Source organism: Mastigoproctus giganteus, chromosome 12 (assembly GCF_048544385.1).
Source record: "Mastigoproctus giganteus isolate SK-2022 chromosome 12, ASM4854438v1, whole genome shotgun sequence".
Lineage (NCBI taxonomy): Eukaryota > Metazoa > Arthropoda > Arachnida > Uropygi > Thelyphonidae > Mastigoproctus > Mastigoproctus giganteus.
In genome coordinates this window covers 31,567,230-31,590,858 of record NC_143586.1, presented here as the reverse complement: position 1 = coordinate 31,590,858, position 23,629 = coordinate 31,567,230, and the positions used below count along the sequence as shown (strand labels likewise).

Genomic DNA, 23,629 nt, shown 5'->3' with positions numbered 1-23,629 from the left:
TATAATGGATTTTTCCTTTTGAAACTTTATCTTATTCTGCATTGTGGCGCACAGAGCTGATGTGTACTCTGTGAATCTTACTATGAATAGATGTGTTTATTCTGTGTTGTGAGGTGCATTGTTTTTGTTTTTTAAAGATTGATGCTGTGCATTGTGTTGTTATTGATTAAGCTTGATATATTTATATTTTAATTCATTTGCGAATCAACCCTGGAATCTTAGAATGTGAAAGCGTTATGGTGATAGATGTTTTTTTTTTTTTTGTGAGAGCATGTTTTCTTATGTAATCCATTTGTAGTTTTGTTAAATCAGTGCGCATTTTCATTAGGTGTGTTTAGCTAATTCATAATTTTATCATGTTGTTTTGGTGACATGTTATAAGATGCAACAGGAAGCTTCAGATGCTGCTGTTAACCACATGTTTAAGACACCAATTGTAATATCTGATGATAGACAAGTACAGAAGTGTCATGAATCTCATGACGGTGAAAACATTGAAACAGCACCGTCGGAAGGACTGTTTAAAAACAAAAGTAAGGAATCAGACACTGCTGTAGAAAATGTTGAGCAAATTGGTCCCGTACCGTATATAGAACCATCTTGGAGTGGCAAACCGGAGTGCCCATATAGTTTTGAAGTGTTGAAAAATGGAGTTGTAGTTGAAGAAGTAGGTCTTGCTGATAAAACTCGCGTTTTATTTGGCAGGTTGAGTAGTTGCGATATTGTTATGAAACATCCATCAGTTTCAAGGTTTCATGCAGTGGTTCAGTATCGTAGTGTGGCAGATGAACAGAATCCTAAAGGTAATTTACTCATCTTTGATTGCCATTGTATTATGTTCATTTAGAGACGATCTCAAATATCAGTTTTCTGTTCACTAATATATAAATTTACTGCTGAAATTTACATTATTTTGAAGTGGATGCCACTTTCTTTCTTGCATCGTTTTGTATTATTATTGCTCCCTGATTGGGGGGGGGTTCCACCTCGTGACGGGTATTGCTACCAAGTACACAGGGTGAGTGTTATGTCTGGTGTTGCAGTTGGTCAAGGAACTCTTTGACTGTCCTATTTTTTTTTTTTTTTTTTGGCTGATGCTCTATAAGCTTGCCTTCTTTCTTGCATTATATGCCTCAACTAATGCTAATGCTAAAAGGTGTTAAGGATTGCAACTTTCTGGATTTCCTTGTAGGTGTTCACTGGGAGACCTATTGCTGCTAGGCTGTTAGGTAGGGTCTTTGGCACTATACCGGTGGTTGACACGATGATCGGGATGGTCATTACTTGTTGTATATGCCACATCTCTTTGATCTCCTGTTTTAGGTTTGTGTACTTCCTGATTTTTTCCCCATGGGTTTTCTGCAGGTTGCCAGTGTTGGGTACCGCTATGTCAATCAGACAGGTCACCTTTTCCTTCTTGTCCACAAGGGTTATGTCCAGTCTGTTGTATGGGATTGTCTTATCCGTTATTATGACACGGTCTCAGTACAGCTTGTGGGTGGGGTCTCTAGTACTGCCTGGCATTCCTACTTGTAGTACGGGAGACTTTCTTTGATGAACTGGTATTTCCTTGCTAGCTCGTGATGTATCATCCTGGCTACTTGGTCGTGTTTAGGAGTGTACTCTGTCTGTGTGATCACCTTGCATCCTGTGGTGATGTGTTGGATCATTTCTGAGGCCAGGTGGCATCGTCGTGTGTTATTGGACAATCCGGGCTTCTTGGCGATGTGTTTTCTATAGTATCTGGTGTTGATTACCAGGTCTTGAATGGTGAACATGAATCCTTCAGTCTCGGGGAAGAGCATCCCGCTTGTGAGCCATGAATTGGAAGCAGTGTTATCTATGTGATTTGGATGTAGATCATTGTAGTGTAATCTTTATATGTCACCTGGTTTTGGTGCATTATAGCCTTAGTTGCTAATGCGCCAATAAAACCCAACAACCAACCAACCAATCATTGTAGTGTCTGCCATGGAGTGTTTTCTTTGCCCATCTTTCTAAGGGGACTCCTCGCGTAGGTTGAGTGGGTATACCGCTTGTCCATCTTCCTTATGGCCTGGTGGAGTGCCACTGTGTGTTTCTGGAAGTAATCCTTCAGGTTAGCAATCACTGTTTTCTGTTGCTTGATGAGGTCTATCAGGCCCCTTCCTCCTTTCCGAGCAGCCATCAGTCTCTCCACGGCTGACTTCGGGTGGTGTTGGTGGCTCTTGGTCATCATCATCATCATTATTATTATTATTACTACTACTGATAATAATAATCCAAATTTGTTGTAACCAGTGTGTGTAGAGATCATTATGGTAATATAAACAGTCTTGGAGTATCTAGCCTTCCATTCGTTGTTTTCTTCTATGCTAGCCTTGTTAAAATTCTGTTAAAAAATCTTGTTAGATTTTTAGTTCTAGCCAGATTAATTTATCTCCCTTTTTTCTAATGCTGTTTGGCATGTTAATTCACCTTCCTCTCAGCCTGTGTCTCTCCTATTACCATTCATTTTTACCTCCAAATATCTGTTTAGCTAATCTTCCTTCTTTGTTCCCTTCTGCATGTATCCATGTAATCACCTCTGATTGGACTTTTGCAACCCAAGTTTTTTTCTTATTTCCTTATTTGCCAATTTTCTAAAACTCATTTTTGTAATTAATAATTTTTGTCTTTTGGCTAATTTCTCACTTGTTCCAATTGAATTTGTTTAACTGGCTTCTTACATTTATTGCTTTATGTATTTTGTTGCTTATTTCCATACTTAATCCTCTGTTTTCATTAAAGACTGTTCCCATCCATAAAATTACTAACTTATTCCAGGTTTCGGTAACTTAATCAACAATCAGAATTTTTCTTACCTCTTCCATCATACGTAACTTTTTTTTTGTGTAATTAATTTTCATGAAATTTTCTCTACAACCTTTACATATTTATTTGCTATTCTCTAAGATCTTACAGGATACCATTTAGTAGTGAAATGCCATCCACATATAAAAATGATCTAATATTTACATCTCCTACACTAAACTTCTTCATTCAGTTACATTACATTCTTTTACGAAATGGCCTACAAAAATTATTAACAGTTATATATTTCATACATCATCCATTATATCTTTTTGGAAGAAAAAAAAAAACAAAACAATAAATCAGCTTGAAATAAAGGGGATTGTTTGTTCTTCATTAATTTGGATATGACTTAAATTTTTAAAATAAATTTAAGCCATATCCAAAAAGTGTTTATATGAGAGAATGTATATTGTTTTTTGCATAAGTGAGAGATTTCATTTTTAACAGCCATACCTGTCAAATTATAACACAATTAATAATGCAGATTGAAAGTCAAACCCATGATGTAGGAACTAAAATTTTCATAGCCAGCACTCTAATAGATTTTTTAATTTTTTTTTGTGTAAGTAAATAAAATGCACCAACATGCCCACCAAAGAGTTGTTATGTTGTTATTTGGTTTTTAGGAGCATTAGCAACTAAGGCCATATTGCTCCGGGATATGCGGTGGTCATTCCCTGAATGACCTTTCCGCATCCTCCGTATTTGGTGGTGACGGGCTCGAACCCCGGTCTAATCAAGAAGCGTGTGCTACGCACTGCTGCTCCTTCCCACCTGGCTACGGAGGCGCCCCCACCAAAGAGTTAAGTGATGTTTTGCTGACACTACAGATATAGAGACACTATCTAGGCAGAACATAACATCACTCACTGCACTTCAACCTTTTTTTGGCTTCAACCTTTTAGTGTAGTTGAAGCAGTATTTTTGATTTGCTTATGTGTATCACAAAATATTTCTACCAAAAAAGAGTTGCATTCTTTTTTTCTGAGAAATAAGACATAACTGGGTTTTCTAAGACTGAAGTTAACAAGGTTTTGACACACTGGAGAAAAAAAATGTTCTTGTTTATACTCTGGCATGACCATCAGGTCAGAGTAGTAGTAGTAGTAGTGGCATGTGATGAAAGAAAGCAAATGTATGAGCTTATGCAGCATCAGCCAACAAAAAAAAAAAAAAAAAATCACACCATTCCCTCCAAATGCCTGTCCAGTTCCTCCTTAAATTTATTCAACCTATCAACTTCCACAACGACAGATGGAAGTTTGTTCCAGCAATTAACCACCCGCTGGCTAAAGGCAAATTTCCGCACATCTATTCTACATCCGTCTTTTCTTAATTTGAATGTATGCCCCCTTAGGTTCGTAATCTGAACAAGTGGAAGGATCCCATCAGAATTCAGCGTGCTGAACCCATTCAAGGCCTTATATACCTCAATCAGATCACCGCGCAGGTGCCTAGTCTCCAGCCACTGCAATTTGCAGAACTTAAGCCTCTCTTGGTAAGAGAATCCCTTCATTCCCCTCATCGATCTTGTTGCCCTTCTCTGTACACGCTCAAGTAAATCTACATCCTTCCTAAAATGAGGCCTCCAGACCTGTACGCAGTACTCAAGGCGTGGCCTGACCATTGCCTTATACAGAGGGATAATCACTTCCTTTTCCCTGCTAGCAAAATTCCTATATATCATTGACAAAACCCCATGACCTGCCCTGGCAGCCTGTCTGCATTGCTCAGAAAACTTCATATCTGCCTGCACAATTACTCCCAGGTCTTTTTCATTTTCTACCACCTTAAGTGTAGTACCACACAGTTGGTACGTTTCTCTGGGGTTACTTCTACCCATATGCAGTACTTTGCATTTGTCAAGGTTAAACTTCAGTTGCCACTTCTTAGCCCATCTGCCCAAATTATCTAGATCCTGTTGCAGTAGCACACTGCCATTACTGTCATTAACAACCCTGCCAACCTTTGTATCATCTGCAAACTTCGACATTAAGCCTGATATACCTTCATCAATATCATTGATAAATATACAAAACAACAGTGGACCTAACACCGAACCCTGTGGGACTCCACTAATAACATTAGTCCAAGAAGAGCAGCACCCATTGATTACCACCCTCTGTCTTCTCGCACTTAACCATCCTTTTATCCATTGTAGCAACTTACCCTTAATACCATTCTGCTCCAATTTGTACAATAGTCTTCCCTGCGCAAGAGTGTCAAAAGCTTTCCTGAAATCCAAATATATGATATCAGAATTATTTTTTGCATCCAGTTCCTTTGTAACCACATCATAATATCCTATCAAATTTGTCAGACAAGACTTTCCCTTAACAAACCCATGCTGTGTCTGAATTATTGCTGCAGTCTTGTCTAGATGATCCTGCAATGCATCTTTAACCAGCGACTCCATTATTTTACCCGAAACAGAAGTTAAACTAACTGGTCTGTAATTACTCGTGTCACCCTTCGATCCCCCTTTGTGAATTGGGGATACATTTGCACATCTCCAGTCAGTGGGAACCTCCCCTGAGTCCAAGGATGCTCTCATAATTATGGCTAAGGGTTTGCTTAGTTGCTTTGCCGCCTCCTTTAATACAACTGGATAGATCCCATCCACCCCAGGTGCTTTTCTTACGTTTAACTTCAACAATTTCTCTTCCACTTTGCTCTCAGTTATTACAAAATCATTAAAATCAATTTAAAATCAGTTTTTAGATTAGTTTAAAATCAATCATGAATATAATTGTTAATCATATTTAGCAGTTATGGGCTTGAACCATAGTCCACTTAAAGAGCCTGTGCTACTGCACTCTTGCTCCCAAACACTTGGCTATGGTTGCAGTTGCTTGTTTAATGTTTGTTAAACTAGAAAGCAGATTGTTGTTCACTATTCAGAAAAACTGTGGATAGAATTTCTAGCCATCAGGAGAAGGTCATTAATGTTCAGAAGGAAAGGAGTGGGTGAAAAAAAAAACAGAATCTAGGGAAACATCAGCATTAGTTGAGAAGCTATTGCTGAAGCAGGTGCAATAGGATAATTGGAAAGCAGGTATTGGTCAGTTTGTTGAACTAATTCTTAAGCCAATTGAACTTAACCTCCTTTCAATTGACTAAATATGAAGAAATTTCCATGCAAAAGAAAAACAGTTCTGGAATAAGAATGTAAAAAGGTGCACTAGACAGTTAACTTCAGAGCATAACTTTTAAGAACAAATGGAGAAAAGTCAAGTATGTCCAGGGAAATTGGAGGAATAGTAGGTTATGATAAGTTAGCTTTATCTTTAGCGAAACATTAAAAAAAACCCCATCAAAATGTGAATCCAGTGGAAGTGGAGGTCTGAAAAGTTGATTGATGGCATTCATAAAATATCAGAATGTTAAACTGTCACTTGGTGAGGTTGCAAGTTTCCTTCTGTTGGACTTAAAGAAATTTGGATTTATTAATAACTTGTTTATAATAGTTGCTACTTTTAGTAAGCAGGAAATGAAGTTGGAGAATTTGAATAAAACCCAGGGACAGGGCTTACATCTGGTCAGTATGGGCTTGGCACACCCAGGGTCCTGAGTTGGATGTCATCATTCTTCTCCTTGGTGATTCCCTTCTACTTCTGACTCTCTCTCTCTCTCACAGGATAACTGAGAAATTTTTTTCTTTTTTTGGCTGGTCCAGCAAAAGCCTCAGGCTTCCTCGCACCATATGGCTAATAATAAAAACATAATTGTGATATGCTTTATTCTTATTCTAAACAGTTTTGGCATTTTTTTTTTTTTTTTTAACCATGGTTTAGATAAAATACTGGCACACTATGGCCATAGATGCTGATATGCCTAAAAAATTCCCAAACAAACAAACAAACAAACATAAAATACAGACGTTGAGAGTGCATTTGAGAAGAATATCAGAAATTTCTTTTTTATCCATGATATTATTATTATTATCAGCCATATGGTGCAAGGAAGCTTGAGGCTTATGCTGCACCAGCCAAAAGAAAAGAAAAAAAAAAAAAATTCTGAATTACCCTGAGAGAGAGAGAGGGGTAGAAGGAGAATCACCAAGAAAGAGAAGAATGATGATATCCAGCTCAGGACCCTGGGGGTGAATTTTGTGTTCAAAATTAAATTTTAGGCTTTAGTTGGTAGTATTTAATATACTTGTATATTATATACTACCAATTAAAATATACCCTGTTTGGACAATAATTTCTCCTCCCAGTATGTGTATTTATAATTTTGATAAATTATTACAGTTTTCTTACCAAGGCACATTTGGCCTATCACTAGGTTCAGCAAATACTGACAAATAGAAACAGTTTTTGCTGACAATTATTTGGGTGTACTGAATGATGTACCTTGATAATTTACCATTTAGTATATCCTTTTCTAATAATTAGCCATAATTTAATTTTAGTAATTTAAAATTTTTTTTTTTTTTTTTTTTTTTAGTGGTTTTTGTTAGTTATAGCTCAGAGCACTTGTACCTTTTCCTTTTGGCATTATTAACCAGCCTATTTCTTATGCTGGGCATTCTTGGCCTCTACTTTTCTTTCTAATGTGCATAGCTTTACTTTTTTTTTTATATGGTTGTCCATATTTTATTTTTCTGTAATTATGGTCTGATGTAATGTTTAATCATTTATTCAATGGCATTGATCAGTTCTGTTAAACTGACTTTACATAATATCTTGTTTGTTCAAAATTTGTTTTAATTGTGTGCACGCATGCACACATACACTTTTTTTTTTCCCCTTATCCACTATATGTGTCCTTTACATGCACTTCCGTCATTTTTATTTAAAAAAGATTTTATACAAAAATGCCTAAGGTGAACTGTATTTAGCTCACTATTTATATTTAGTATTATCATCCCAATGCTTTTCTTTGTATTTTTAACTATCAATTCATTGTGTCTTGACTTTTTGAGATCATTGATGTTTTAATTTTTAAATTTTTTAAAAAAATTTTAAACCGAACTGTAAATTTTGATTAAGAACATACTATAATTTTCTAATTTATTCATATATTTACTGTTTATGAGGCACATAGTGTAGCAGGGACCACCATCTTGGCCAATGCCATTTCTAAATTTGAATTTAATTTACATTTTATTGTTATTATTATTATTTCTTTTATAGCTTTTTATTTTTATTGATTTAGATTTGTATGAAATGCTATGTCCCAGCCGAAGTATCAAGCTTTACCCTGTAAAGCTTGCTGTGATATTCCATCATTTTGTACTTTTAGTATTGATTTTTTATACATTTTTCACTTTTATCTGGCCTTTTATATATTAAATATTTCCTTATTACACTAAATTTGCTTGTAAAAGAATAAGAAAAGTTTACCTCAATATAATACGTAGACCACTCGATATGATACATAGAATACGTATCATATTGAGGTAACCTTTTTTTATTCTTTTACAAATATTGATATCAACATAGAACGAATTGAGTATTATAGCTCTGGTTCATACTATCATATTCATTTTTAAACTCTTATTGACTATTTCATTTACTTCCTTTCTCTCCAGGTATAACCTATTGATACACACAATTATGGGGGATTTTTTGAACACCTTGGTGCAAAATTACATTAGATTAACACTAAGATACTCAGCTCAAAGTTACCATGTTTCTTTTCTAAAATGTTGCCTTCAAAACAACATTGTTCCGAAGTTTGCCAGGGTCGATTTAAATAATAAAATTTCAGGTGTTAAGCAACTAGCACTTGCCACATCGCGTAATATAGTTAAACTTGCCTTAAGATCTTGGTATTCTAATAAACAAAAATACCTTTCCCAAGTTAGGAAACTTTGCAACAAATTAAAAAAATTATCTATAATGATTAGTCTGTATTGAAGGCCTCCATAGATTTGCGACATGAAGCACAAGCCTCAGAAATAAAAAACAGACATGTTAACAAATTGAATACATTATCGGGAGTGTCAAGACACATTCATACAGGATCAAACACATTGTCATGAGCTTACGACCAAATGCATACGTTGGGTGACCCCCCCCCCCCGCATACTCACAATGTGCTACTGCAGAATACTTCAGCTAGTTCACAAACACCCCCTCTCTCAACATTCAATGAACCGACATATCGACAGGTTACAAATCTTTCCTCGTATACGCTATCGCAGGACCAGATTTCACTTTTATCCAAAGGATTAAATTATAATTTACCACCTCAAAAACTACCTAAAAATCAGTGTGTAATTGATATTAAATTTGGACTTCGTAATGTTCCACAAAAAAATTTATTTATTCAGCAAGTTAACCAAGTGGTGAATAACATAAAAGAAATGCGACTTCCTAAATTGAATACACGACAGTTCAGCTCTACACGAACTTCGGGAAAATAAAGACATTATTATTCAGAGAGCTGATTAGGAAGTGTTCTACATATATTGAGGTAAACTTCTCTTATTCTTTTGCAAATATTGATATCAAAATAGAACGTATTGAGCATTATAGGTCTGATTCATACTACTAAATTTACTAAAAACTATATTTTGAACGTTATGCAACTATGTAGATATTACTTTTCTCATATTGATTGTATACCTTTATTATTATTATTATTATTATTTTATCATTATTTTTTCATTTTCTTTTTGCTTTTAAATCCTTCTTTTCTTATGTTTCTACTTTCCTTTCTTTATTTTCCTTTAGGTTGTCATTCTGCACAGTGAACACCTCAAACTACCATCTGTGCCAAAATTTAGTCAAAAATTTTTTTTGGTCATAGGTAAATGCCTAGCATTTTATGCTGAATGAAGGCAAAATCAGATAAAAATCAAATCACTTAAATATAAAAGCACTTCACCTATGTAGGATTTAGAATCTATTTATTACTAAGAGTCTAGCTATTGTGAATTTCACAGATGCCAAAACAAATATTGCCTTGGGACATTTTGGGGGATTAAGCAGGATTTGCTCTTTGGTTTGGCTCTAGATTGCCTTAAGGCTATTCTTTGAGATCTCCTGAGACTGTTGATTGGACTTTGTCTAATTGTAGTATTATTTGTACTGGGTTTCTTATTTGATTGGTTCAAGACCCTGTTTTTGAATAAGTAAACCTGGTTTTGATCTATTTGTATCTCCTTGTTTTGGTTTATGTTGTTTTCTATTGCCCCAATCATAAATGTTTCTGTATATAATTTCTTATTATTGAATTTATCCATTTTTAAAACAGAGGACAAGAGGGGCACAGTTGGAAGCTTCCAACTGTGCCCCTCTTGTCCACGAGTAGAAGCTGGGATCATATTTTCTATTCGCTATGTCTGATTTATGTTTTTGACTCTGACAAACAATTTCCATTTACTATATCCAATGTTGGTATTATTACAACTCCCAAATTGTAGTTTGTAAATGGGGGCTTTGATCGCAAGTGTCCTAGATTTGGGAGAAATTGAGGAGGGGCAGGGGAGTTTAAGATGTTTTTGGTTCTTGAAAATCTGGTTATTACATTGTGCTTTCTGGTAATTTTTCCTATTTGTTCATTTATTGAAGATGCATATGATGTTCGTATAAATTGAGGGTTGTTCCTGTCTTGAAGGGATATTTGGGTTGTTTAAAATTTTCTTGTCATTTTGATCGTCTCCTATTTATGGATCTTCTGGGGTGTGCATTAATCCTGAAGGTTTAATAGATATCCACCAATTTCTTAAATGCTCCAAGAAACTTTCCAGTGGGGAAGAAGCAAGTGGACTTCAGTACATCTAAAAAAACCTAATATATTTTTTGAAGTGCTTTTATTTCAAATGATTTTGTCAGAACAATCTACAATATGCCATTTAAACATTAAGTTAAGATGTGCATGTCTTGTCAACCCTCTGTTGGCATCTTGCATCAACAGGCTGTTTCTGATCCAAGGACTGCTATTGACTGGGCATTATTGGACCAATTTCTTTGCACCTGATGCACAGTTGTATTGGTGAGTGGCCCAATCGTGTATATATGCCCACTTTCTTTATATTGCATGGTATAAACCACATATGGGCAACTCCCGGCCTGCGGGCCGTATCCGGCCCTCTGCTTCTTTTGATCCGGCCCTAATCTATTTCAGCGAAGTTTGTATGATTCATGGTGGGAGAAAACATGGTGTGTTCTACTAATTCACATTAAGCTGACGTCATATGACTTGTGAAAAACACACCATGTTTTCTCCCACCAAGGTCTCTTTCTCACTTTAACTAGTGGTGTGTGTGAATGTGTTACAACGTGTCAGTTCGGTGCCTGCATTGATGTTGTGTTCTGTTCAGTGCTTGCGGTGTAGAAGACAGTTCGTTTGACAGTTCTGAATATTGCTTATAAATTTGGGACAATGTCAGGGGTTATGTCAAAAAAAAGAAAAGTAGATGCAGAGAATCGTCAATTTCAAGACATCTGGACGGAGGATTATTATTTTATTCTGAATAAAGGATTTCCTGTATGTTTGCTGTGCAAGGAATCCGTATCTGTCAACAAAGAATACAACTTGAAGAGACACTTTACTTCGAGACATGCGGATCATCAAAAAATTGATGGACAACTACGAAAAGATGAAATACAGAAGTTGAAGAAGAACTTGGATACCCAGCCAGCTTTGTGGTAAGTGAAAAAATCGCTAAGCATTCTAAGTCATTTGGTGAAGGAGAATTTATCAAAGAATGTCTGCTGGATGTTGCAAGTATAATATGTCCTGAAAAGAAAAAAGACTTCGAGAATATTCGTTTGTCGAGACATACTGTTGTCTGATGGATAGAAATTATGGCTGATGATATCAAAAAAAGTTTAAAAGAGAAGATTGCTAGATTGAAAGCATTTTCAATTGCTTTGGATGACAGCACTGATGCCTCCGATACAGCACAACTAGCAATATTTCTTCGAGGAGTTGACGCGGATTTCAACATCACAGAAGAATTATTGGCGCTTCAGCCGTTAAAAGGAACAACTACCGGTGAAGATATATTTGAAACAGTCAACACAGTCTTCGAGAGATTTGGGCTTAAATGGAGTTCACTATCTGGCATATGCACTGATGGAGCCCCTGCAATGGTTGGTGCACGGAAGGGATTTATTGGAATAGTTCATGAAAGAGTAATAGAACTACAGATCCATCAGGAAAATTTAACAAATTTTCACTGCATTATCCACCAACAAAATCTGTGCAAAATCGATTAAATTCACAGATGTTACGGAAGTTGCTGTAGCCAGTATTAACTTTATTAAGTCACGTGCACTTAATCACTGCCAATTTAAGGAATATTTGGCAGGCCTATTTTCGGATTATGAAGATGTGTCTTATTATTGTGAAGTGAGGTGGTTGAGTAAAGGTAAAATGTTAAAATGATTTTATGATCTGAGACAAGATTGCAGATTTTATGGACATAAAAGAAAACACAATTAACCAAGTAAAAGATGATGAGTGGGCGTGTGATTTAGCATTTCTTGTAGGTGTCACCAGATACCTAAACGGACTAAATCTCAAATTGCAAAAACGAGGACAATTGGTTCATGAACTGCATGGACATGTCAAAGCTTTTTGTAATAAACTAAGATTGTTGGAAAGTCAGATAAGAGCTAAAAATTGTTATCATTTTCCTACTCTAGCAACTCATAAAAATATCCCTTATAATTGTTATGGAGAAGAACTGAAGGCACTAATAGAGCAATTTGATACAAGGTTTGCCGACTTCCAAAACAAAGACTCCATATTCGCTATATTTGCTTGTCCGATGGATGCTGATGTAAATAATGTGCCAGAAAACTTACAGATGGAATTTATTGAGCTTCAGGCGGATTTAGTGCTAAAATCACAATTTAACAACATTGCTTTGATGGATTTTTATAAATTTTATTTGGTGGAAGAAAAATATACAAATTTACATGCCTTTTCAAGAAAAATCATTTGTCTTTTTGGCAGCACATATATGTGTGAAGTTTTTTCAAGGATGAAATACAATAAATCAAAAATTCGGACAAGAATAACAGACGAAAACCTCGAAAATTCTATGCGATTATCCTTAAGTAATATTAACGTCAATATTGATAGTCTCGTAGTTCAAGTACAAGGCCAATCTTCACATTAAATTGTTATGTTGTTCATTATATTATAAAATTTATATAGAACTTTATACCAAAGCATTATATTATAAATAAATGAAATATGAAGTAGCAACTTGTTTTAATTCATTTAATATTAATTTATTTTATTTAATAATTTGGTCCAGCCCTTGACTTGGAGACAGAATGATAATTTGGCCTCCGAACTAGGAAAATCACATACCAGGTATGGTTGCCCATGCCTGGTATAAACAGATGCTGTTACTAAAGGATCATTTTACTTCAAACTGCATAAGTTTACCTAATAAAGTGGCCACTCAGTGTATGTATGTATATATATATATATATATATATATAATGAAAAAGGTGTCATATACCACATTGTGTACTGCAGAAATCAAAAAAAACACTGGATTTGCACGTGATAATTCAGAAATGTGAAAAATGCAGAGGATGTGATACTGAATTATTTTGTCACACCTTTCAAAACTTGCATTATTTTCTTCAAGAAAATGCTGTAGGCTATTCTTTATGCCATACAGTATTAAAAATATGAAGTGCACTCGATACTGTTCAAGATACTGTGTGAAACTGAATTTTGGACATGACCTGTTAAAACCAGATTGTAGTTTATTCATTTCCTGCATTTACCTTACTTGATTTTCACATATTGTTCTTTGTAAATTAGTTCACATTTTGCATAGGTGGACTGAAAATAATTTCCTGAACTGAATTTTTTTGTCACAATTTTTTTTCGTTCAAACGAGGCTTAAAATACACTGTTAAGTTAATCTGAAAGTCATCTGATACTAGGAAATATTTTTGTTATGGTGATATTTTCATTAAAATTATGTTTGTTGTTCTGGGATTTTACTGTATTAACAAATTTGATGTTGCAATATTTGAAAATGAAAAATTTTTTATTTTACTTTTTCTCCTTTGTTTAGGATTTTATGTTTTTGATCTAGCCAGTACCCATGGGACATTTCTGAACAAACAGCAGTTACAGCCTCGTGTTTACTATCGTTTACATGTTGGATATATTCTGAAGCTTGGAGGAAGTAGTAGACTATATATTTTGCAGGTTTGATTATGTTATTTGATATCTGAATGATATTAATATATTATATCTAATCCTTGTATTCTGATAAATGAATATATCCCCCTCCACACACACACTGGGGCACCTCCGTAGCCAGGTGGGCAGGAGCAGCAGTGCGTAGCACACGCTTCTTGATTAGACCGGGGTTCGAGCCCATGACCACCAAATACGGAGGATGCGGAAAGGTCAGGGAATGACCACCTCATATTCCCGGAGCAGTATGGCCTTATTTGCTAATGCTCCTAAAAACCAAATAACAACAACAACACACACACTGGTCAATGTTAGAACATTGAATCTATCATAGGGTGGCATATCATCAGACACTGCTTTTTTTTCTACTTTTTTTTTGTGGTAGCTTCATACATAAAAGGCTATTGAAATGTATAGTGCTCTAATACCATGTATGGGTTGAGAACAGACTTGTTAACACTGGACTTGAATATCTTTCAATTTATTGAAAATGGCGTTTAACAGAAACTCATCAGTGGGGCTGCTTTTGTAGACCTTTCTGCCACCTATGACATCACCGTTTGCCACCTCCTATTTCTACATAAACTTTACAATTTCACCAAGGATTTTTACTTGTTATGTTTAACCCACTTAGAGAACTGATGTTTCTTAGTTGACCTGGCTGGGAAAAGAAGTAGGAAAATTTCCAGAAAAATCTGTAGAAAAATGACTTATCCTGAGACAGTGTTCTAGCTCCTTTGCTCTTTGATATCTACACAAATGACCAGCCCATTTTTTAAAGAAACAGGGCTTTTTTGTATTCAGACAATTTAGCTTTTATCTTCAGGCTAAAGATTTTCAGACCATTGAAAACACCTTGACTGAAGCCGTAATCAACATTGGCGAGTACTATCACAAAAATGCTTTTAGATCAAATCTCAACAAATTGAAACTCAGCTTGTTTCACCTTAAAAACAAGGATGCTATCAGGCTACTGAACATCTCTTGGAATGGCATCCAGCTTAATTTTGATAAATACCTGATATACAGTAAACCTCCATTATTCGCAGGGGTTACGTTCCTGAGAAATGCCGCGAATACCGAAAACGCGAATACTGAGCTATGGCTCCCATAGTAATAAAGGGGTTATATTCCAAAGTATGAAATATATAAGAAAAACTAGTCTAAAATTTTCTCTATGTGTGTATTATATGTACCTTCATAATATGACTATGTACATAGACAGCACATAGTGAAATGCAAGCATATGGCATCGAAATGAAAATAAGAAACAATTTAATATTAACTGTAATATTTATTAGAAATTTCAAACCAGCGCCTTTGCTAGCAAAAAAAACTTATCCCGCCAGTGTTATCAAGTTTCGTTAAAGTGTTGATAAAGGAGTTTTGCCTTTTCACGAATGATGAGTGAACTTAACGGAATTTTATTTTGAGTTTGGTCTTCTATCCACAGATTTAAAGCTTTTTCCATTTTTTCTAATTTAACATCACGAGTTACAGAGCAAATTTTTTTAAGCAATTAGCGCGTTTTCACGGACACTACGGCGGATTTTTTCTTCCGATTTCTTGATTGATCGTACCGTTGACTCATTGATTTTATAATGTTTTGCCACTGAGGAGACATTTTCACCATTAGAAATTTTATCTAATAACTCAATTTTATTCGCTAATGTCATCACCTTCTTTGATCTTTTCACATTTCCCTTGTTCTTCGTAGCCATATTTTTGTACGGGTTAGAAAGAACTTGTCCAAATAAAATCACTTTCTGCTGTTAACACACTCGAAAAAGTCTGTTTTACACTACAAAACGGTAGATTTATCACTTTTGTAAGCATATCAATTTATAAATTGATAAATTTATTCAATTTATAAGCATATAAATTAAAAACAAACGATGAAACCTCCCATGGCAAGCGCATAACACATACTGAACAAGGATTAGCGAGAAACATCCGCGCTCGCGATTTTGTCACCCCCTCCTCCCCCACCCGCTGAGCACTGTTTTGACCGGGGAAGATAATTTTAGCCACGCCCATGTTTTTTTATGGCGGAAAATGTTTACGGTGCTTTAAAATTCACATTTTTTAGGTTTCATTTTATATTAAATCAGCGACCGCGAATACGCAAAACCGTGAATACAGATACCACAAATAGCGGGGATTTACTGTACTTAGGTCTCACACTGGATCATAAACTTACTTTTAGAAGACACAGAAAAAACCAGATTAAAAGATGGAGCCCGAAACAACATCCTCTGAAGACTCGCATCAACTAAATGGGGGCACTGACCAATGCTAAGGACGTTTTAGCCCTATGTTTCTGAACTGCAGAATATTTCAGCTCTGTGTGGATGAGATCCTGTCATGTTATGAAACTAGACCCCCCCCACTAAACCAGACTTACAGACCACATACCTTAGACCAATGTCATTTACATATTGGCGGGTACTGTCCCTCCCTTTATCAGAAGAAATGTTAACAGAATGAAAGAAAGAACCAAACAGTTTTATCCCAGATATCCACTGTATGGCCAGCAACCAGCTCCATGCCATCTCTCTTCCCACAGGAGCTTCCTGCACGAGGACGTTGCTCTCCTTTCCTGCTAGCACTTTATTAAGACTCTGGTAAGAGGTCGTTGCCAGACCATGCAGCAGACTTATCAGCCTTGCACTATCGAAGACACTTCCACCTGGAGCCAATTTAGAGTGGCCCCACATGGAAGAGCTTGAACAGACTTTGGACCCTTACTGTAAGATTAAAATTTGATCTAATCCACTAAGGCTACTCAGATGATCCTATAGAATGTGACTCTGGTGCCATCCAAACCATGGAACATTTGTTGGACTGTCCATCCTTGCCTTTACCTTGTCACCTTTGCTTTGTCCACCTTGCTTCATGTTCTTACAGTACTATGCAATGTTCCCACTATTGAACAAATATTTAACATTTTGTATCTGTTTATGTATGTTTTGTACTTTGGAAGCCTGCAAATTTTGAATTTGTTTCAACATTTAAAAAAAAAAAAGTTTCCTTCACATGTGGTTAACCATTATTTATTTTTACTACTGTTTGACTGCCATACAATCTATGTGTCTGTGGGCGTATTTCTGTGTCTTGGATTCGAAATAGATAATCTACCACTTTTAATTTTCTGGAAATATGAAGGAAGGTTGTTCAGAAGAAAAAACAGAAGGGATAAATAATGAGGAGGTTAAGTAGTTTGACGAGCTTGGATTTGAATTGTAGATAAATGTTGACTAGCTGATGCGTGTGCTTGGACTAGTGTAGAAGAAAGAGGTAGAATTATAGTTGCTAATTGTGAAGAACAGTGTCCACAGAAATATCTGGAGAAAAACATGAAGCTGATGCTGAACATCTGTATTTACAAAGTGCTGTGAGTTTGTAAGAGAGAGAGGAAGAAAGGGGACAATTAATTAAATTAATTGCTTTTTACTCTTTAATAGGTGTTTTAATAGAATTTTTGGGGACTGTCCTAGATGTGGACTATTATTTTACAGTAGGTCAGATTACTTTTCCAGACTTCCCCACCTACTAGGAGTGCTGCCAGGTTATACAAAATCTTTTCTAATACCCAAGTCGCCATCTACTGGTTTGCTTTGACTCAGATCACCTTCCCCTACAAGCCACATTCACCACTATCTTGCCATCTTATGACCCCAAAACAGTTTTATCGCCACTTTTCCTGAACCAAGATCTTGCTAAGTTATTCTTGTTCACCGTCTTTCCCTTGTCAGTCTGCCTTCACATTCTTCTTCCCAATGCCTGGTTTATTCACATTTCCCAAGTCAGTTTTGGCTCACTGGTTTGCTTTTATTTTATGTGTGACAATGTCTAGGTGGTTCTGGTTCTTGAAAAAAAAACCATGGTGAACATCCAACTTATCAATTCTTTTTCAGAACAAGCAGAAAGCATTTCATAAGTTTTGAAGGCATCCCTCTTGCAGGATGTACGCTGATTTCTTAGCTCACCATTCTCTCTTTAATACCACCAAGAAACTGTTCCTAACTGAATTTATCAATGCTCAGTCTCAAAAAGGAAAGAGGCCTGGGCAGATTATGTTACCAGATTTTGCCTTCTCTTATCCATCAATATGCAAGGTGACCCTTCATGTTGTGACATGCTTCCTGAAATTTCAATTTCATCTTCCAACTTAAAATGGCTAATGAACTCCCTTCGAAACTTCTTTGCAGTAGGACTGGATAGTATCCTCAATTACTGCCTCAAAATTGGCAGCTTTTCTTTCTAGGGAAATCTTCATAACCAAATTCTCACTCAAGCTTATGTACTTCCAGACTAGAAATTCTACAAAAGAGTTACTCCTATCCCTAAGTGTGCAAACCCACCGGAGCCAGATGACTTTAGGCCTATCTCTATTTGCATTCTTTACTAAAACTTTTAGACAAAATTCTCTCGAAACCACTTTCTAGGCAAATTTTTGCTTCTAGACCAGGCTTCTGGACCAATTCAGATGGTCCATAGAATGTCACATGGCATCTCAGCACATTCAACTGAAATATGCCTTCTTCATCTAGTTTCCACAATTTACGCAACTTGGTAGAAAAAGGAAAATGTGCACTGCTTCTTCCTTGATGTCACCACTGCCTTCAACTAGGGCTTACAATACCAAGATTCCAGGATCCCGGTAATTTTTTTTCAGCATTTGAAATACCAGTATTGATTCAAAAATACCGGTTTTTCGTTATTAATTAAAAAAAATAATTGTTTATGATTTATTCACATAAAGGTTATAAATTGACAATGATAAATCATTAATATTACAGAATTTGTAACAGAGGGATTGTTATACACAATATAAATGCAACGAAAACCTGAAAATGTCATGAAAATGTAAGATGCAAAATCTTACAAATATATTTCTCTTAGTAAGTGTAGTGTGTGGAAGTAAGGTATTTCCGAAGTAAGGTAGGAGTGTGGAAGTAAGAAATAACGATAACATCATTAAGGAAATATTTCCATTAGTGGGAATGGGCCTGGTAGGACACTTAAGGGATATGGTAAAAAAAATCATGGCAGGTGCGGAAGGATTAAAATTAAAAGCTTCTGAACAATAGTTTAATCCCTCTATTACGCTGCTACTTGAGGATGCGACACTTAGTGCATTTTGGGAAAGGGTGTCGGTATGAAGCAGTTCAAAGGTATTGTCAACAGGTGATCGTGAGGTAAAAGATGAAAGCGTTTCGTTGTGTGGGAAAGATATTCTGTTTTTCCCACCAAAGGAAGAAGAGTGAGTTTAAAGACTAATACCGTGATTGGGTCAGGTTTAAATTAGATAGGTGGAGATACGTAAATGCGTGCAAACCCCTCTGTACAAGGGGCGATTGTAACTTGCAATCAACTGAATAAATAAATAAATGAGAAGGAAATAAATAAGGTTCTTGCACCAAAAGATGGGGTTGTGGCTGTTGTTTGGAGGGGTTGCAGACTTGCAGTGGTAGTTCTGGGAGTCTGTATAGTGAAGAGTTCTGCTGGGCATGTTCTTGTGGTAGAAATTAATCCGGAAGTTGAATAACAAGCCAGTCAGATAGTGCCCTGGCTTCTACTACTGCTGTGGTAATTTCCTTCAGTGTTAACAGAGAACTGTTCTCGAAATAAGACATTAGTGAAAGAGCTATACGGCAAAGTTCAACTAAGACAGCCTTCACTGCACTCCGTGGAAGGAATCTGCACAAAGGAATCTCACCGTGAAAGAGAAGGAATGTAAGTCTGCTGAACTGTGTTGTATTGGAAAGGATGCTTAGATAAAACTGTAATTTATTTTAAAGTAAGGATGAAGTTCAAGAAATTATGAGAAATTTACAGAAATGTTTTGTATTGAGTTGGTTTATTTATTTGAAGTTGTAAAGAAAATTAATATTGCTAAGTTAAGAGAGAGATATAAATGGAATTGTTAGTATTCTATTCAGTAAGCTTATGGATTGCTGTTATGAAGAGAATTGATATTGGTGATTAAGAGAAATATGAGGAAGTTATTCAGATTGAATTAGTTTAGTGTTTGCAGCTGTAGAAACAGTTCATATTGTTAATTGAAAGAAATGTTATGGAAATGATAGCATGTATTAACAGATTAAATGAGAAAAAATCAGTTATGTATATACTGTATATACTTGTAAGTAGTTTTGTATGATAAATGACTTTTGTTTTATAATATTTGTGTCATTGCTCATGAGACTGACAGCTCACATATTTTATATATATATATATTCGCATATTTTGCATATATATATATATATATATATATATATATGCAAAAATCTCTCAGCTCCTGGAAATTCTGATTTTTTTTTAAAGCAGTCAGTACAGGAAAAAAAAATTAATAAATAAATAAATAACCTCCACATCTCAGATTTGGTTTCCTCACCAAGCTTAACCGTTAGTTCCTTTCTTTCGTTAATACTGACATAGTGCCATAAAGTCAAAACGGAAGTATTTTTTTATTTTTGATAAAAAGGAAATAAGATTTTTTGAAGATGAGGGAATAAGCGGGGGGGGGGGATAAACTGCAACTCGTCTGCGACTATCTCAGTACAAAGCACCAACTAGCACAGAATCCAAAAGGACGTTCTCTGCCGCTAATTAAATATGTACCAAAATTAGATCCAGTTTTAATGATAACACTATCGATTGTTTGTGTTTATGCAGAGCTTACTTTATTCGAACAGGTAGTGTGGATGCTTAAACATAACTAAATTTGCAGTATCAATAATATGCATATTTTTTGTTTTTAAAATAATTGTTTTTAATAATTTTTTGTCACAATGCTTATTCTTGTAATAAAAATTTCATTTAAAACATGAATTCATGTAATTTTTTCCTTACTTTATTGCACCTAATTGTCATCAAAATTTATTGAGAAAAAGGGTTTTTTTTTTTTTTTTTTTTAGCATACCAGTATTCTAATATCGGGATACCAGTATTAATACCGGTATCCTGGTTTCATAAATTAAAAATACCGGTAGTAAGATTTTGACAGGTATTGTGACCCCTACCTTCAACTCAGTTGCTGTTGGTCTTCTGGTATCTCTGCTCCAGAACTATTACTGCATCTTCTCAGGGCCCCTGCTGAAAGTAATTTAGCAGTTACTTTATGATTGCACTCTTATCTTCTCTCACAAATCCATAAACTGTATTTTTGACAAACTTAGCCCTGCCCCAAGGAGAAGCCCTTTTGGCCTTGTTCTTCTTAACTATACTCGTTCCTGACACCCAAACTTCAGCTCTTATGCTTATGATATTTTCCTGGATTTTCTAGCCCCTTCTTGCAGTCTCAACCTTTTCAATTCATCATGTGGGCCTCAGCAACTGATTGATGATTCATTGGATTATATTGCATTTTTGGTTTGCATGCCGATCCCTTGAAGACCAAATATCTACTGTTGCTCCCTCGACAGTCTCCTGTTTCCTACAAGTTAGAATCCAATTTAAATTAATTCCCCATGTAAACCAGATTACTGGATTCTAAACTTTGCTTCTTAGTCCGTTGCACAAAACTTTGGTCTACCATTCTGGCAGCAATTATGGTTAATGAAGTGTGACCTCACTCTCATTTGAACTTCACTCTCACCTGAACACTGTACAGAAATATTTTGCTATCTATGTCCTACCTTACTTCCTCTATGCATCACTGTACTGAATACTACAGAAATATTTTGCTATTGATATCCTACTTCACTTCCTCAGTGTCTCCTCTGTACATCACTAATCTGGTCCTTCACCTTGAAATCTGCCCTTCAGCTTATCATGTTGGCTGAATTCTCATCAGATGGTTAAATGTCAAGCCTGGACATTCTACCTTGTCATCCTAAAATCAACTGTATCAACGGATTGGAACAGTGCCTGTTATTGTTCACTGGCAATACAAAGCCTTTCAGTGTTTTGTAGCTCTGGTCACTGGCTAAAGTGATTTCCTAGGATTTTCTAGGACTTTCTTCAGTGGTGAATCCCACCCAAAACTACCAGAGCCACAGAGTGGCTCTGGTAGTTTTGGGTGGGATTGACCCAATCTTGACCCTGATTTCTGGATTCATGACAAGATGTGTAGAAAAGTATTTTAGCTATTCTGTTATCTAACTTTTAACTTTTGTAGACTTGTTATCTCCAGTTTCATTGAGCTTGTTGCATTTTTATTTTGTTTTGTGTCTTTGTTATAAAGCCACATTTACCTATTTTATATATTATTATTATCACAGTATAGTATATTCCCAGGGAGGATCATTGCCACAGATTGACTAATAACTGTAATAATCAGTTGTGCATGCAGAGATTTTTAAATATAGTGTTCGAATTTCCTATATTCTACAAATTTTAATTTTAAGTAAATATATGTTTTAGGGCCCTCCTGAAGATCAAGAAGAGGAGTCTCCTTTGACTGTAACACAACTTAAAGAAATTGGAAGGAAACAAAAAGAAGAAATGGAAAGATTATCAAAGACAAAGGAACAACTCAGTAACACTGAGCAAAAAACAGATGAAGGAATTGATTGGGGCATGGGTAAGGTTTTTGATTACTCATCAAAACAGTGATGAAAACTTATTTTCACGAAAAGAGCTTAAAGAATGCTAAATGGATCATGATGGAGGAAAGTGATATTTTGTTCTTGGATTATATCAGAGGTTATTATTTATTTTTTTTATAAGTACAGGCACTCCCCGACTTACATAATACTTGAATTATGTAAATTCGACTTTAAGTAAGTTTTTGCTGGCCAGTGCAAACTGAAAAAAATACGGAAATGTATTTTGCCTCCCTTAGGAATAAATAGAGGTATTGTTAAAATATCGTAGTGTGACCCAATAACACATTTTTTTTTTTTTTTTTTTTGGTAGTTCGTTCCAAGACCTCAGAAGTTGAAATTTTTACTATATAACTAAGCTGTTTAAACTCTCTGAAAGGTCATTTTTATAATGCAAATTGTATTAGTTTTATATAAATTTATGTTAAATAAGCACAACACAAAAATCACTTTTCAAAACACAGGGCCAACACGTTTACAAATGCTACTATTGGCTGAGAGGAAGGGCTACGTGGTCCAGCCGGAGAATATGCTACACTTTCATTGTTATCATATGTTTGGTTATAAGAATCAATTTTGAACGTCTTTGTGATATTTTTCTAAAGCATGTTTCTGGAGGTCACGACTATAAAACAGTAAAAACAATTTGTACTTTCCGGTTTATTGGGCTTTTCTGTTGGTTAAATCTATTATAAATAGGTAGTAAACTCAATCATATTGCATTTGAGATAATACCGATAACTGGAATTGTGTGGGTTTTTATGTTATTGTGGCGAAATTTTCGATCATATAAAAAAACAAATAAATTTTCAGAATCTTCTCTTCATTCCTATTTACTTATTACAATGATCAAGGGAAGGTGACCAATGGAAAGTGCAAGTGGCAGTGCTAGGAAATGAAACAAAATTGATTTAGAAATGAAGATGAAAATGATTAAGAAGTAAGAAGCAGGACAAAGTTTGTTATCTATTGAATGAAATTAGGTCTCACTGATTCAACAGTGAATACTATTTTAAAGGACAGTGCGCATATAAAAGAACATGTTAAAGGATAAACGCATTTAAGATCAACAGTGAGCATAAAACAACATTCAGGTGCTATATCGAAGA

At 35.5% G+C, this 23,629-nt stretch overlaps 1 protein-coding gene across 1 annotated transcript in view; it reads left to right on the top strand.

The window, feature by feature from the left end:
- The first annotated feature begins 266 nt into the window (after positions 1-266).
- Positions 267-23,629, top strand: part of LOC150076853 (kanadaptin) — a 94,654-nt gene continuing 71,291 nt past the window's right edge. Inside the window, exons 1-3 of the mRNA XM_090386787.1 lie at positions 267-803; positions 13,841-13,977; positions 22,339-22,498. Coding sequence (XP_090242913.1) covers positions 383-803; positions 13,841-13,977; positions 22,339-22,498 — 718 coding nt within the window. The 5' untranslated portion in view covers positions 267-382. The remainder of the gene's footprint in view (positions 804-13,840; positions 13,978-22,338; positions 22,499-23,629) is intronic.